Source organism: Vulpes lagopus, chromosome 24 (assembly GCF_018345385.1).
Source record: "Vulpes lagopus strain Blue_001 chromosome 24, ASM1834538v1, whole genome shotgun sequence".
NCBI lineage: Eukaryota > Metazoa > Chordata > Mammalia > Carnivora > Canidae > Vulpes > Vulpes lagopus.
The window spans coordinates 13,353,640-13,366,432 of NC_054847.1; the positions used below are offsets into that span (position 1 = coordinate 13,353,640).

Genomic DNA, 12,793 nt, shown 5'->3' on the forward strand with positions numbered 1-12,793 from the left:
TAGCAATATATTACTCTACAGCCTTCTTGAGATGTGAAGGCTACTTCCCTATTTCACCAGTCAGCCTTTTAAGGTATTTCTTAGATTTATAAAATTGAATAAAAACAATAATAATGTGTACTTATTAAGGGAAATATTTCTAGTTCCCCAATTAATTATCATAATGAAATGATGATGTAGATATTTCTATTTTATAATGAGGAATTTGAAGCTCATAGGAAATAAGAAACATACCTTAACCTACCCAGCTGTTGTTGAAGCAGCACTTAAAAAACAAACAAACAAAAAAACAAACAAACAAACAAACAAAAAAACAACGGGGATTCTAACTTCCCTTACAGGACTGTGTCAAAGATCAAAGTTAGGATTAGTCAATCAGAATTATTAAAGACAAATAGTTTGCTATATTGATAAGAATATCAAGAATTCCAATACTGAGAGATTTACTTACCATTAAAAAGCCCTCACTCTTAAAATAGTTTAGTGTATGTACTGCCGAGGCAAGCACAAAATAGTTTAAGTTATATAATGCAAAACTGATAGCATGCTAAAGTAGAGGATAACTATTACTAGCAAGGAAATAAAAGTTTAAAATGTAATTATTAAGATAGATCTAGTAGGCAAATATTAAACACTGTACCTATCACATATAAAACATAAAAGTTTATAATAAGCTATAAATCATGTCATAAAATTAAAAAATCATTATTACAAAGATCTATTTCTGAGCTTTACATATAGTTTTAAAGCCAACTCTACATTTGCATTAATTTAAAAATAAAGATCAAAGTAGCCCATTTGAAAAAAGAACATACAATGAAAATTGAAATAATATTCAAATTAAATTCTACTAAAAATATTACTATCAAACTTGTTGGATGAAGATAAGGTAAATTTAGAGAAAATCTTACAGTATTCAGTATTTATATTAGAAAAATCCAACATTATAATAGAAAGCATCGAATAAATTTAAAATTTGGCTTTTTGAGAAGACAAATGTGAAAATTACAAATATCAAAGTTGATCATGAAAAAAGAAAGTACTTATAAATAATATAGAAAAAGAAAAACAAGTACAAAGATTAAAAGAAGACTTAACAAGTTATAAAATTATGTTAAAAATTGGAAGTTTAGGTGAAATGGATTTTTAGAAATGTATACATTACTAAAACAGATTTTAGCAATGTAAAACATAATCTTATCACCATAATAGAATAAGTTTTTAAAAGTGTCCCCCCAACACACAAATACTGCACCATATCTAGACATGTTCATAGGGTAGCCAGTGCAAGAACATTTTTATAAAATAGAAAATATTGAAATGGGAGAAGCAATAATGTCATTTCTAAGAAATAATATGATAGTCTGGGAAAACTAGGTATTGGCAGGAATATGTTACAAAGGGAACTCTCACATTGTCACTGGTAGGAGTGTAAACACTCCAGCAATTTAGAAATCAATTTGGCAGGACGTACTACACTTGAGCATTCACATGCTCTATAACCAAGCAATACCATTTCCTGAGCAATACTCCTTTAAAGTCTTTATACTTTGACCATGAGGCACAGACAAGATTATGGTTTTGGTCAAACTCCTTTATATGTCAGTAATTCTCTTTTGAGTTTGTGATAATTTGAAAATCTAATATGACAAGAAATCTTCCTCTACGAGACCTCTGTCAAGTGTAAACCACCGTCTTAAATTTTTACCCTGAACAATGCTTTAAGAATAAGTAAACTTTGACAACATTATGTAATGGAAGTTCCACAGAACTAGACCTTGGTATTCTGGGATCTCTTCTAGGATTCACTGTCAACTACCAGTTTAATCACACTTAATTGTATAAACTTTTTTTCTTCTCTAATTAATTGATAATACTGGTATTATTTGATATATTCTTAAACTGGAATACTAGATAAAAGATGGAAGAGTAAATAGAAAACATCAAGTATACCAGGATACTGTGCACAAGGAAGTGGCTTCTGTAGACATTGTCCACAGGCCCATGGTTGACACTATGTGGAAGGTACCAACACCTGTGCTTACCAGCTGTTGCCCTTGGACACCCCAAGCCGCATACTGCAAGATGGAGTCCTCTACTTCAGGAGGATTTAACTCCCAAACTTCCCTTGAAAAAAGGTAAATATTTTTACATGAACAAATTGACATTTACACCAACAGTTTAGCTGGACAACAGCTCATGAAAACCAGAAAATAAAAGAACTTACCTAGTGTGTATGTTGTAAATCACGTATGAAGCAGTATAGGAATAATGAAAAATCTGAAAATAAAAAAAAAAGAGAGTTAAGGACTGCAGTTTGGAATAAAAGCTCTATCTTAGGATACAGACATGTTCTCAACAAAATCTAGGGAATCCGAGAACTGATTTTAGAGATAAATCAAAATGTGAAGTATTACAGTTTTGAGTTTTATTCAGGAGCCTCTTGACTCTTCTGACCATTAGCTCAATCCCTTATTCAATCCACTCTATTCTTAGTAGAATTGTGATTATATTGCTGTCTTGTTCAAAATACTAAATGATTCCTCATTGCCTATAAAGTAAAGTTCAAGCCGCTTCATTAATGTTCAATGATTTTGGTACTTTGGGCTCCACATCCTTTTCCAGCTTTACCATCCACCAACTTCCCTTTACCTGGTCTATACTTCAGTCACATTAGACAACTTCCCCCTATGTATCCTGAACTTGTACTGTTTTCCCCCCACCCTCCAGAACATCGTAGGGGAAAAGTTAGTGATACTTTATTCAGCATGCAATTATAAAAGCTTTTATTCCTGTGGTGGATGTACACTGCACAGATATTATAATATTGTCAATTAAAACTGCCTGAAAGTCAAATTGTTATTTCTTCTTGCTGCAATAATAGCTTCAATTAAACATGATTGGCCACATATATGGTAAGGAAATACTAGTGTCATCTCTCTGCACTGAAATTGCAATTGTTACACCATTTCTTATAGTATTGTGTTTTATAATGAACCTTTATTCTCCTGTTCCTTTTAAAACCACTATTAAATCTAAGATTGACTTTGCTATAGAGTTGTAGAAGCAAAAATATTTTTTCCTGGTGTCTTTTTTGACATTCACACTGTATTCTATAAAATTCCATATTTGACTACAAATTTTAAACCTTGACTTTACTACCATAGCTGACAAAAAGATAAGAAATGTGACTACCTTCATACACATTTTTTTCCCATCTCAGAAAGTTCTTTTGCCAAAGCAGACTGCCAAGTGAGCATTTCATCTTCCAAGCAGACAAATGTGCTAATGACGTTATGGGTAAAAGGAGTGTGTCTATTCATCCTATTACTTACCTAACAACACGTTCTGGCTGAATTCTAGGCTCACATGCATCTTGAGAGAAAGTTCCTGTGCATTACTATTTACGCCAAAGCAGGCCAAAACAATCAAGACAAACCAGATGTAACAACTGAATTTTGCTCTCTTTCTATAATTCTTGTAATAGAAATTGCTGGCTCTTCTTAATATATGAATCCAAAGGACTCCAAACAATGTCTTCCAAAGGGATGTACAAACCTACTGTTTGTTTCATAGTTCTTAGCCCAATACAACATTTTCCCCCTTAGCTCATGCACTGAGGTGGAAGATCATGATAGAAGAAATTAACCTTGACTTGTGTGCAAGCCCAGAGCAGGTTGCAGTAACAAATTGCAGGGTTTCACCTCCTCTACAGATGTCTTACAAAGCCAGTATTTTGTCATCTGCAGACAATTAGAACCTAGCCCTTTCTTACCAGCTTAGAGCTTTCCTCTAAATCCGCTCATCTTTGGTGTGTGTGTGTGTGTGTGTGTGTGTGTGTGTATTCCCAGCAGATCTCAAATACTTCTTGTTGTATAATTTCTCATCATTACAATAGCACTTGATACCCACAACAGAATACAGCCAGTATGGAGTAGAAGGGATCTTGAACAGGGTTAGAGGTGGAGGTTTCCTTTTGTTTATTTGTTTGCATTGTGTTACAGAGATTTCAAAAGGGATATTTTCCCAAGAGAATTGGATTTAGCTTTACTGAACATCTGTATTAAGTTGCACTTGTCTAAAATCACTGTTAATCTGCATTTCTCTCTTTCTCTATCTCTCCCCTGCCCCCCACTCCTTGGATAGCATGTCTATTATTATTATCATTTCCTCATTTCCTTTTATCCTAGATTCCTCTTCTACATTAGCCAGGTAGGTCTTATTTCAGGATGAGAGGATAAAATTGGAGTCATAAAGGTTAGGAACATTCTTTTTCCTGTATGATTGGCTGCTGCATAATGAGAGCCAAACTGAACGTCTGATGAGATCCTTGGGGAGAAAGACATTTCACAGTCAGAAATCACATATTCATCACTTCTCTGCAAATGATGCTCCACTGCCTGTTACAGAGTGTGAATGGTTATGGCAAAGGTAGTGGGACTGGGGCAAGCTTGAGAAATAATATGTAAGAACTTGATCAAAGCTTACTCCTGGAAGCTGGCCTTGAGCTGTCCAATCATTAAATCTCATGATGCAAAGGTATTGGGTATAGAGAAACCTTCATAAGATCCTGCAATCATTTCTATGTTACCTTGGGAACCGCAAGAAGAAGCTGATTACTTAAGTGTTTACTACTAATAGTAGAATAATTGGTTCTATCATTTGCTGTAGTCTTTTTTCTATAAGTCATCGTAAACACTGAGTTAGCAAATACCGAACATAGACTCCTTGAAGAGTTAGGTTCCTGTGAGTCTCTGGTTGCAACATTTTCATCAAGTCATCAGTACATAATTTTATTTCATATATATTTCTTTTTAAAGACACTTTTTAATGTTTAATATTTTTCATTCATTAATACTGAACTCATGGCCAGCAGCATTATAACTCATGCCTGAATAAAGTTTATCTGACACGTGTGCTTTCCCTGCAAAGTATATCACAGCCTCTTGTACCTCGTGACACACTAGATAGCACTCTAGCACTGTTTATGGGGGTGGTTATTTTCAACAACAAACCCATTAGCAAAAAACACAAATGTGAAAAACAGCATTTAAAAGACTGTCAAAATAGCAAAAAACACAAATGTGAAAAACAGCATTTAAAAGACTGAAAAGGACGCTTAGTGTACAGTATGACAGCTGAAGCAAGGAGGCAGAGTGTCATCTTGTTTGATCTCAGCTGGAAAAGTGTGTATCAGGCAACTCAAATGTTCTGCAGCTCTGCACTGTCTAGGAAAACCTTAAGACAGCATAGCGAGTATTGATTTTGAGGTTACAGATAAATTTTAGAAAACAGGTAAATTTGGAAATCTGGAATCCACAGATAATGAAGATGAACTGTACTGGCAATGTAGACGTAGCATGATATGTTACTGGAGGAAAGGAAAAAGCAGACATATTTAGGGCCTACCAGAACTTGGATAGAAGAACAATACAATTCTCCAGAATGGTGGCATTCATGTTCTATAAATGAAAACTAGCTACTTCCATTCATTTATCAAATATCTGTTAAGTAACTTCTTTGACACAGGTCGTGTACTAAGTACTATTAAAAAAAAGATTTTGATAATAAAGATTATTTAAAAATAGGATAAAATATAAAAGAATATGAATTGATAATTTTAATTTATTACTATATTTTATCTGTCAGTTTATAAATGTTTATTGAATACTAATTATGTGCAAGCTCATGAGTTAAGTACCTTGCCAAATGCAAAAGCCAAAATAAATGTAATTCTGGTCCCCAAGGAGCTCTTGATTCAGCCAGGGTGACAAGATTAAGAAACATTACATTAGTTTAGAGCACTCTGTTGCAGGTCATAGTTAAATTAGGACTTGCAGATTATAAATCTATAGGCTTTTCAAGATGCAACTGTTCTTTTTGGTTTTAAGATTGTGACTATAACAATAAAAGTTTTTTTTTTTTTCAGTAAAAGTTTTTGAATCGAGCATATACTATATACTGGACATCTGAATGCTTTAAATATGTTATTTAACATTTAAATGTACCTTAAGAAATAGATAGTCTCATTCACAATTCACATAATAGGCTCTGGAAGTACTGAAAGTTTAAGTAGGAGACACAACAATAATTTGAGCTCACGTCTGTCTGATTATTGTGACTTAATCTCCCTGCACACTCTCTTTCAGGGAGCTGGGATGGGAAGCACGGCTCCAGCTCTGCAAAAGATTCATTTCTGAAAGACCTATTAAGCCATCATCCAAAGATTTATTGAGAGGAGTAGGCATGAATTAATTGTGATTACCGCAGTGAAGAGAGATTTCATTTTGGAAAGATGATCTAATAGATCAGATTAAAAATGTAAATCCCCTTCTCCTCTAGCTGTTTTTCACATTTTTTTTTCTTGGAATATCAGTTATTACCTAATACATCTATGGAGATTCATGTCAAGGAGAGTTACACTTACAAGAAAAAAGAACAGGACACTAGTAATTTATGATTAAATCAGAGGTTTATATCTCAGGGTGCCAAAGCTTTTCCTACACTGCAGTTAAACTGCCGAATTGGTATAAATAGCATGCAGTTTCATGTCCTGGAGGATATTTAAAATGGGATCATGGATTTGCCATTGACTCAAACAGGAAAACTAAAATATGAGGAAGCAAGTCTCTGAGTAAATAGCATTTATGAAAGAATGCCAGTGAGAGAAAAGACAATATAGGCAAAAGGGCATTTGTTTCTCCTGGAAGTAAGTGGTATGATGATGCCAAGTTTGTTCTATGATAATGAAATACCTTTTAAAATGAGTAAGTTGTGCTCGCTTCGGCAGCACATATATTAAAATGAGTAAGTAGTGACTCTGTTGCTGGAAACTTTTTATCTTTATTACACAGTGAAGAACTAGACCATTAGGATACTTTAATATAATAAATACAATAATAAAATTATAAGCCGCAGCTCTACAAAAATACTTCTAAAGCCGTGTATGAGAAAAACTTTGTGAACACTAAATAAGTATTAGTTGAAAGGGAAAAGAAATCTGGTTGGGGAATTAAAGATATATGAATATTTATTGATCAGTATTTTAATCTACTTTCATTTGTTTTCTCACCTAAAGTTCATCATAAACTTTTAGGTGTTTTTCATCCAGGATATAGTTAGTAAAATCAAGAGTAGAGTCTAAATCTTACATATTCCAAACATGTAAGGACTGTTTTAATGTGTTACCACAAAAAGTATTATGTAGGATTATTTAATTGTATCACCAGTATGGTAAGTGGTGGATGTAGTAAAATATTCAAGATGGTAAAATGAAATATAAATGTTGGTGAAAAGGATACAATTTAGGTGTTGCTCAAATTCAGCTCCCTTTATGCCAAAACCTATATAAAAAATAAACTTGGTAATAAAAAATAAAGACTACCTGCCACTAAACCAATTTAGTCATTCTGTTAGCTTCTAGGCATCATGATGCCATCACCACACAAGATACATAGTAAAATAATATTTATATTTTTCCTTGCCTTAATTGGGTCTAGTTGGGTTCCAATTTGGAAAAAATATGGTATTATTTGGGATATTTTAGCATTTATCATGTACTCACTCTGAATTGAATAGTACAGTCACTCTGAATTGAAATATGATACTTTCAGCATACTATGTAAGTAGAAACCTAATGGGAGATTATATTAGGTAAAACGTGTTTCCATTTACTACATTTATTTTATTTACAAAAATGAATGACTGATGATTCAAGTTTAAAAAGCACACCAAAAAGTACCTGGGCATCATTTCTCAATTTTAGATAGTACTGCTGTGTCCAGAATATAATCTAACTGGGCTAAATATTATCAACAGTCAGCACAAGAAGAAGATACTTTATTATATAATAGGAGATCTTTGAGTGAACAGAATAAATTATTCTCTCATATATTCCATGTTAGATAAAGTAACTGATCATCATAAGCAAACTCCCTTCAGGTTATTCTTACAGTTCAGTCCATGAGATGTCTGTAATGCAAAATTTTATTTCAATGATGCTCATAACCCAAGTTTCTCAATTATTTGACATGGAATTTTCCCATAATATATCTCTGATTAAAGTACCAACCTCATTGACAATGCTACTCTTTGAAATAAAATATTTTCATGTACCAGACCTTTCCATATTAATTAATGCAAATGAGATATTTTCACACCAATTGGCTTTAAACTATTTCCAATGTACCATCACTGAAAATACCTAGTTTGATAACCTGAATAGCATTTAAAGGTCAATTACTAACAGTGGTAGAGTAGATTTTCAATGTGTAGTGAAATAAATTTATACACCATCTAACCCCATATAAACTAGTTTTCTCTCTAGCCTATCAATGCAAAAATAAATATATTGCAAGGGGACAGAGTGAGGGACAAATGCAACCTTGTTTCTACTCAGTGCTAGAATTAGAAAGGCAAGAATAAAAATCAGTGTTTCCATCTACAGCTATTTTGCAGGTGAGCCAGGTATATAACTTAGAAAAATGGTCAATTCATTCATTCCCCAGCAACTTTGGTGAAAAATTTCTTCATTTCAATAGTTTCAAACCTTAATTTATGTTTTCTTGAGCAATTTATTTGAAATAGTTAATCTGCTCATCAGAAAAATGCAGAAGGCAGGATATAACCAACAGTTTTGCTATAAAAATTAGAGGAAAAACCATATGGACATTATTCAGTTATTACATGAGATTATACCAGAAAAGAGAGCCAGAAAAACCAAAATGTATTTCAATTGACAACATGTCACTTTTTTGAATAAAAGTCTTACTAACAGAAGGTCCAACATAGCATAAGCAGACCCTTAATTCACCTCCTCCCATAGACACACCAAATATACACCTATATGTAGAGAAATTTCTCCAAAAGAACTGAGGGCCGATTGGATAACTTCTATACAACAAACACTAGAAAGACCACACAGAGAATGGTAGAAGAGACAGAGATACAGAAATGACAGGAATCCCACTCCCTGATGTGATATCTGCAGTAGGGAGAAATATCACTGAAGGGCAGTTGAAGAGACTCTCCCCAGCAAAAAACAAACAAGGAAACAAACAGCAACAAAACAGAAACAAAAACTCCAGCAGTTTAAAGGGCAACTAGAGTCTACGTGGAAAAAAATATCCACTTACTAACCTTAGATGATCTGACATGCTGGAATCTTCTCTAGGGTCAGAGGTGCTGATGAGCACATTTTATGTTCTTTTTCCACCCTGATAGCACAGATGGGAGTAGGGTCCAGGCATTCTAACTGGCCTTCCAGGGCTCCCCAGGGCACCTGGCATTCCTGGCCCACACCAGCTCCAGCTCTAGCAATCCTATCAAGGCAGCCCACGGCTGCATATGTTGGGACGACCCCCAAGCTGCGTCTGATTCAGCCCCAGTTGCCTCAGCAAAGCCTTCAGGTATACACAGTTCATTAAAAAAAAAAAAAAAAAAAAAAAAAAAAAAAGATACTCTGACACAAGGCTGCTCCTTCAAGTCTAGGAAAGGTAGCTATTCTACCTAATTCATAATATTTTTATTTATTTATTTAACATAGAAAAGCAAACAAAAAAATAAGATAAAACCTCAGGGAAGGAAAACAAAACAAAATAAAAGCCAATGAAACAGAGACTAGTCATTTACCTGATAAAGACTTTAAAATAATGGTCATAACATTGCTTGCCAAAGTGGGAGAAAAATGGAAGAAAAAAGGCCATCAAATCATAATGTAAGTCCAAGAGAAGAAAGGAACAGAGAACTATAAAACAACCAGAAACTAACAAAATAGCTATAAGTACATATTTACCAATAATTACTTTAAATATAAATGGGCTAAATCAAAAGACATAGGGTGGCTGAATTAAAAAAAAAAATGAAAACAACAACAAAACAAGAACAGCCATTTTAGCAAATAGTTTAGAGGTTACTCAAAAAATTAAAAGTAGAATTACCATATGATCCAGTAATTCCACTTCTGGGTATTTACCCAAAGAAAACAAAAATACTAATTTGAAAAGATATGTGCACACTTATGTTTCTTTCAGCATTATTTACAATAGCCAAGATATAGAAGCAACCCAAGTGTCCATCCATAGATAAACAGATAAGAATATGTAGTATGTCTACATAATGGAATATTACTCTGTCATAAAAAGAATGAGATCTTGCCACTGGAAACAACATAAATAGACCTAGAAGGTATGATACTAAGTGAAATAGGTCAGACAAAGAAAGATAAATCCATATGATTTCATTCATAGGTGGAATTAAGAAATCAAACAAGAAAAGAGAGAATGAGACAAACAAAAAACACTCATATATAGAGAACAAATTAGTGATTGCCAGAGAGGACATGGGTGAAATAGATAAAGAGGATTTAGACTACACTTAACATGATGTGCAATGATTAATAAACAGAATTGTTGAATCATTATATTGTACACCTAAAACTAATATAACACAGTATGTTAACTATATGTCAAACAAAAAACAAGGCCCAGTTATATACTGTCTTCAAGACATATTTTAATTTTTTTTTTATTTATTTATGATAGTCACAGAGAGAGAGAGAGGCAGAGACACAGGCGGAGGGAGAAGCAGGCTCCATGCACCGGGAGCTTGATGTGGGATTCGATCCCGGGTCTCCAGGATTGCGCCCTGGGCCAAAGGCAGGTGCCAAACCGCTGCGCCACCCAGGGATCCCCTTCAAGACATATTTTAAACCAAAAGGAATACAGAGACTCAAAGTGAAGAGATGAGAAAAGATATTCTGTGAAAACAAAAAGAAAAAGAGGTGGACTAGTAATACTCATACCAAACAAAATAGACTTTAAAATAGAGTGTTACAAAGACAAAGAAGGATATAGCATAACGATAATGTCCTCTAGGAAGAGAACATAAAATTTATAAATATTTATGCACCCAACATAGAAGCACCTAATATGTAAAGCAAATATTAACAGACATAAAGAAAGAAATCAGCGATAACACAATGATAGTAAGGGACTCTAACATCCCACTTATGTCAATAGATAGATCACCTAGACCAAAAGCCAATATGGAAACACTGGAAACATTGGCCTTAAAAGACAGAGTAGACTAGGTTTATTTAATTAGACATACATATAATATTTAACCCAACTACTGAATATATATTCTTTTCAAATGCACATGGAACATTCTTCATGATGGATCACCTGTTAGGCCATAAAACAAGTAAGTATAAATTCAAGAACATTAAAATCATATCAAGTATCTTTTCTAACTAAAATTTATGAAACTAAAAATCAATTACAAATAGAAAGCTGGAAAAAACACAAACACATGGAGGTAAAATAACATGCTGTTAAAGAATCAATGGGTCAGCAAAAAATCAAAGAGGAAATAAAAAATAAGAGAAACAAAAAAGGAAACACAATATTCCAAAACCTATGGGATGCAGCAAAAGCAGCCCCAATAGGGCTTACAGGTCAGAAGATACCCACATTTTACATTTTGATTCATTACTAAGTCAAATTCTGGGAAGAATGAAGCCAATTTATACTGCTGTATGCTACACAAGTATGTGTGTATATGTGTGTGCATTTGTTTAACACCACAATAAAATGATGTCACCCAGTGTGTTTAGATTCTTTGAAAGACAAAAACAAACACAAAACATCATTTAGAGTTGTAATATGATTATGATTTTACTTGAATATTTTGTCATAGCTTTTAATTTTTTGTGTTTCTTCATTTGTATCTATCAGTGTACTTTCTATGAGGTTATTCATGTTTTTCTTATTGATCTCTAAAAGCTCTTTTTATATTGTAAATTATAATTTTGTTTTAATGAATGCAATAAATATTTTACCCAACTCTTTGTCTTTTCACTGTGTGTGTGTTCTGTGGGAAGATTGAAAATCATCATATGATTATTTAAGTCCATTTAAGTTCTTCTTTTTTTTTTTTTTAGATTTTGTTTATTGAGGACACAAAGAGGCAGAGACATAGGCAGAAGGAGAAGCAGACTCCCCATGGGAAGCCCAATGCAGGACTCAATTCAATCCAGGACTCTAGGATCATGACCTGAGCCAAAGGCAGATAGATGCTCAACACTGAGCCACCCAGGTGTCCCTCAAATCATTTCTTAAAACACCAGTATTTTGATTGGTGATGAACACCATTTACTTGCTCATGTTTTTATTTAACATCTGTCATCATCACATTAATCTGCATGGTGATACCATAATGAAGATTGTTTGTGGGGTGTTATTAAAGGTTTGTGTGGATTGTGTGTCTGACTCAACCTTTACTGTGCAGACTTGGAAAAGTGACATAACTTTGCTTGTCTTAGTTTCTTAGAGATGATCAATTCTTTTCTTTTAGAAGAAAACTGCTCAGTTTAGAAGTAACTCTTCAGTTACTGGAGGAGTTAATAAAGAGGGAGTCCTATAAAGGAAAAGGGTTGTACATTGGAAGGATTTCAGAATAACTGACCTTTTGATAAAAATACAAGTAGACACTAATAAAGATTCATGCTGTCTTTTATATGCTACTTATGAAAAAGTAGCATATACAATTACCTGAATACTAAGCTGATGAGAAATATATGTGTATATTTTTTTTCCAAAAGGAAACAGAACTCAAGATAGAACTTTACAGAAGAATTACTCTAATGGTGATATTAATATCTGAAGAAAATTGTTTTCTCCCATAGCAAAAGTAACATAAAATTCCTCTGATGGGGCAGCCCTGGTGGCTCAGTGGTTTAGCACCGCCTACAGCCCAGGGCATGATCCTGGAGACTGGGATCAAGTCCCACGTC

The 12,793-nt window shown here is 33.7% G+C and overlaps 1 protein-coding gene across 1 annotated transcript in view; it reads right to left on the reverse strand.

The window, feature by feature from the left end:
• Positions 1-12,793, reverse strand: part of DPP10 (dipeptidyl peptidase like 10) — a 601,399-nt gene that overhangs the window by 138,055 nt on the left and 450,551 nt on the right. The window contains exons 6-7 of the mRNA XM_041739998.1: positions 2,228-2,280; positions 2,046-2,127 (exon numbers count right to left, since the gene is read on the reverse strand). Coding sequence (XP_041595932.1) covers positions 2,046-2,127; positions 2,228-2,280 — 135 coding nt within the window. The remainder of the gene's footprint in view (positions 1-2,045; positions 2,128-2,227; positions 2,281-12,793) is intronic.